Here is a 4,952-nt window from a genome sequence, read left to right as displayed (position 1 = left end):
GTGTGTATTTTTTTATTTCAATTTGGTTTGCATTCCAAAGGAAATCAAAAGTATATTCCCATTTCTATAAAAAGTATTGTAAAATTATAAAAAAAAAATGGAAAACAGTAAATTTGCATATCAAAATCCCATGAGTTGCTTGGAGTAACACATCTTAGAATTATAATTTTCTACCTCCACACCAAAGACAAACTTATAATTAGTGACCAGTGCTTCAGTAGCTGGCTAACTCTGGAACTCCAGGAAACCAAGTTGTCAAAAGTCCCGTCATCTTTTCTATGCCTTTTCATAACAGCGGACAGCAACGGTATCCCCAAAGGTAAGAGTCTGAAATAGTCCAAAGATAATTGAATCATTTTACCTAAGACCATTCACTGCTGAAATTTTAAACATTGTCATTTATATGACTTAAATATTAGATCAAAGAATGAGGATATAGGCAAGCATTAAATGTTGCATATATTCATTGTTTCCTAGCCAAACAAAAGGATGCTCATATTTAATAAGTGAAAAGCATGCTCATCTTATTCAAATTTATGAAGATGAAAAGGAAGTAGAAACTGAGTTGGAAACTACGGTTTAAAAATTCCTTTCCTGTAAAATTGCTAAGGGAACCGGAACAAATTGGATCCAAGAAAGGCACATCGTGTCACTGTGGCCTCAACTGTCTGCTTTGAAAGGGACTTAGATTTTTCATAGATTTTCATAACAGTTTTCTATCCACAATCCTGATGGGTTTCTTTAGAAAATACAAGTCTTTGAGCTCATGGTATTAGGAGTAACTTATTCTAAGCTCAGCAAGGACATGCCAGTACGGTGTTCTCTCTACTTTGACTGCCATGTTTAGCTCATGTGGACATAACCTAGATGCTTAGGTGGCAGGGGCACTGAATTTTGATGCTCTTACTCTGAAAGGGAAGAATTACTACAAAAAAAATCACCTTAAAGTATTAAGGTGTATACCAAAGACGTTCCAAGCATTGGTATGCCCCTCAGAATTCAGTATGCCTTTCTGTAATCTGAGTTCTTGCAGAACTCAGTTTTGCCTGACCACAGTCAGGATTTCTTAAGATGAGCTTGCTCTAGCTTTGTATAAACAAGAAAGGAATCAAGGCTACTCATAAAAAAATAACTTTAGGATAATTGTTAGAAATGAACTCTTTTCTTTGTTGATTATTCAAGAAAAATCTCTGCTCTCTGCTTTCCAACATTCTACATGTGAGAAGAAGTGGATTTAAGTACAGAATAGTTCTGACTGTGATAGTAAAGAAGTGGGCAATCTATTCTGTACCAGCAGCCAGAAAGGCACTAGAAAGGCAGCTAGAAAATCTTAGCAGGAGTTTGTAAGGCAACCCCAGACATCCTCAAGAGTAATAATCAAACTTAACCATATCACTATCATCTAAATATTTCTATTTTTAAAATTGTCTCTACAGGTCTAGATCAAGGCCTAGCTTCTTCTATCATGAGGGAAATTATTTATAAAATTATTTTTCTCTCTTAGGATATTTATATGCCTAGCTGTCACTGGACATATCTTGAAAAGTTAGCTGATTCATTAAATAAAAACAACTGTAAGGGAGTAACATCAAATAGGCCTAGTAAAAATTAAAGCTTCACCTTTTGTTAAAATTATTTGCACTGAGCTCTTATAAACTAAAATTTAAAATGTTTAAAATGCCTTAATTACAGTCTCTAATAGGTAACTTTTCTGGTATTTCATTACTTTATGTTTTCCTATGAGTTACCTTCAAATATTTTCCTAATGAATAGCTTACATTTAAGTTCCAGTTGAAGGCTGGGCATTCACAGCAATCCCATGACCACAGTTCTTGACACACACTTTTGGGGTAAATTGATGTATAATTTTAAAACTCTGCAGGTGCCAACCTGAGGCAACAACTAGTTCTGAGTTTTTCCTTCCTCTGTTTTACATATTAAGGGACATTGAAAGGCAGGAGAAACTGAGATGGAAATAAGGGGTTGGGGGAGAGCAAAAGTGGGGGGCTAAGGAAGAAGAGTCCAGAGGGGAGTGCAAAAGGATGGTGTTTAGAGGGAAGCAGGGACAGAAAAGGCAGACTCCTTAGGACTTACCACTACCATCTTGCCATCCTTAATTTCTCTGATACAGTTTGTCTCTTTGCCATCCCACTTCTGCACATGAACGAGCTTGTCTCCATCCAACCGAACCACAGACTGAGAGCAACAACCAAGGAAAGGGGGTTAACGGGCAGAAGTCCACTTTTCACAGAAGTCAAGCGACAGCTTTATCGGAGAGGGCCATAACTGAGTACATCACTCATAATTATTCCAGCAGCACTTCATCCTCGGTTACTTTCAAGAATCTCTGTTTTCTAAAATGTGGCCATTTATGATTCAGCTGCCGTGTATACAGTTGCAAAAAACCAGCATAGATCAGAAATGAAAACACAGAACTAGTCACTCTTCTTGCTTAAGCAAAGCTTTGTTGTGCGATGGACTAATTGGTCAAGCTGAGATGATCAGAGAGAAAGAACAAGGTGTGGTCTTTCTTTCAAATAAACATGGTTCAATACTCTCTGGGTAACAGTTGCTATAAAATGTGAAAAAGGATGAATAGCCTGCAAGTTTGGCTCTGGAAATTACTCAGTGTCTGGGATACAACCAGTCAACCCTAGAATGTTAACTCTGGCTCCTTCTTCCTGAAGGGGGATTCTGAAAGCTTGTTCCCCTTCTCCATGTCTGTGGAGAGATTGGGAATCCTCATCCCTCTGGCCCATCCTCAGCGGATAAAGCTGCCTCTTACCTTACAGTTTCTGTCATCTATGCTGGTTTCTTCAAACTCTTCTCCCAGCTGGAAATTGATCTCTGTGTTCTTGAATGTGCATTGTGTCCGGATCACCACTTTGCCGCCTTCCTGACTGATAATCACAGTTGGTTTGGTCACGTTTCCCACTTGCCTAGTGGCAAAGCCCACGCCTGAAACAGCAAAGGGAGCCGGCGCAGTTAACAGCAACTTCCAAAATAGTTCATCAAGCAGAAATCTGCTTGTCACTCTAAGAATCCAGAATTGGATTCTAAAGTGTAGATTTCATCCAAACCTGATTAATGGTTAATCCACTAGCCATGGACAAGGTAAGCACAAATAAGGACCTTCTCACACCCCTCTCCAAAAGTTACAGACGCTTCACATTATCCACAGACTATCACATGGTCCCGTTATTTGATTCTGCGCAAGAAGGCAGGAAAATGCCACAGTAAGAATTATTTAAGTGGGCTATGCATGGTCTTAGTATAATTGACACAATGTGCTCAGCCTGTCTCTCAGAAACCTGGTAAGTAAAAACAGGGGTTTCTAAGGATCGAAACACAGAGTTAAAAAGAAAACAGTACGTCTTATTGTTACCTACCCAGAGCTTTCATGTACTCATCAAAATTCTGACTGTCTGTCAGCTTCCAGGTTGCACAGAAAGCATCTACCATCCTTAAACTCCTAGTCAGCTGAAAATAGGTAGGAGCTGGAGGAACTCGGGTCTTACCCACCACTGTAGTTCACAAAGACCCTTTGCACCTCAGCAGAAGCTGCTGCCTTCTTATTTAGAAAAGAAGCGGGCAAAAAGCCAATCATTTGAATGACTAACTTGTCTCTTTCCAGTAGGCTGCTGCGGGGGAGGGGCTGGGCAGATGGCTCCAATCCTCCTTGTGATTTGCTCAGGCCACTGGGTTAGCGGAGTAGGTCAAGATCCTCCCAGTTCACACATCGCAATCCTGATGCCCCCGACAATGCTCTAAAGGAAGTCAGCGGGGCCTGGGAACAGAAAACTGGAGAAAAGAGAGGGTTTTTCAGGTTCAGCAGCGCATAAGAAAAAAAAAAAAGGCAACTGCAGCCTCAAACTGGGAGGAAAGAAAAGGGAAGGATAATAGGGCATTCAGATTGATTTCCTTAACGAGAGCATGGTGTTGGTTACAAATGAAGGCCTCCTTAAAGAAAAACCCACTGAAATGCCAGATTTTTTCAGACATAGGCGTCTGAAGGGTGTGTTTTAGTTTTATATCTAAACAGGGAGCCAAATGCAGACTACAATATGCCAAGCTGGGAAAAGATACAGAGTGTGAGTGAAAATATATTTCCTAGATGAACCCTGTCCCTATCGATGTGACAGACAGTGTAGCTAGGGAGCCGACTCTCAACACAAACACAGCGTGTTTCTCAGAATGTAAGAACCAGACCAGAATGGGAAAGGAACCTTACAAAGTGTCCTTAAAATTCACTAATGAGTTAGAGAAACAAAGAGGAGAGTCTTTTCCTTCACCTCCTCGAGGGGGCTACAGAATTAATGTGGAAAAGCTGAACAGGCAACCAGTTAGCAAGATCTTAAAGGATATTTTGGTTTCCTAAGGTCACATCTACCTAAATATGAGGCTTGCATAAGCAGGGAGACAGGAACTGGAGGGGTGATGCGAATGGAACTTGCCTATACTGTGTGCCAGCTCAGTGTACAAGTATGAGAGAATAGCTGGAAGGTTCTAATAGAGGCGTTAGAGGGGTCTGCGAACTTCCTCTTCACCTTGAGATTCCCTCTGCTTTATAGACGTCTCGATCCAATAAAAAGGCACTTTCCCAGGCTCAGAGAGAAAGAGAGCCTGGAGTCTGACAAGGCAACCCCTGCTCTTCTGCCAGCCCAGCTTCAGCTCACAATGCATGCATCCCACTCTGCAGGTCCTGTGGAAGACAGGGGCTCAGTACGCTTTAGCCTATTGCTGTGCTAGCTGGATGGCAGCATACCTGTTTATCATAAACACCAGAACTGTCTCCATAGTGTGTGCCTTCAAGTCTGAACTACATAGGTGACTAGTTCCACCACCTTGTGGAACCAACCACAAACCTGCCATCCGGTTCTAATGGTTTACTCTCACAAAGGACACTTGATGCAAAGACTTAGCTCATTTTGCTTCCCCAGTCATCCTCCCAA

General features: G+C 41.1%; 1 protein-coding gene across 1 annotated transcript; it reads right to left on the bottom strand.

Moving 5' to 3' along the window:
• Fabp7 (fatty acid binding protein 7) lies at window positions 1-3,726 on the bottom strand. The gene is made up of 4 exons (XM_021174828.2): window positions 3,390-3,726; window positions 2,786-2,958; window positions 2,095-2,196; window positions 1-327 (listed from the first exon to the last, which is right to left on the bottom strand). The coding sequence occupies exons 1-4, from the start codon at window positions 3,460-3,462 to the stop codon at window positions 277-279; spliced, it is 399 nt and encodes a 132-aa protein (XP_021030487.1). The 5' UTR covers window positions 3,463-3,726; the 3' UTR covers window positions 1-276.
• Window positions 3,727-4,952: the final 1,226 nt, after the last annotated feature.

This window comes from Mus caroli, chromosome 10, assembly GCF_900094665.2.
Source record: "Mus caroli chromosome 10, CAROLI_EIJ_v1.1, whole genome shotgun sequence".
Classification (NCBI taxonomy): Eukaryota; Metazoa; Chordata; class Mammalia; order Rodentia; family Muridae; genus Mus; species Mus caroli.
The sequence above is the reverse complement of the archived record's forward strand: the minus strand, read 5'-3'. Positions and strand labels throughout refer to the sequence as shown.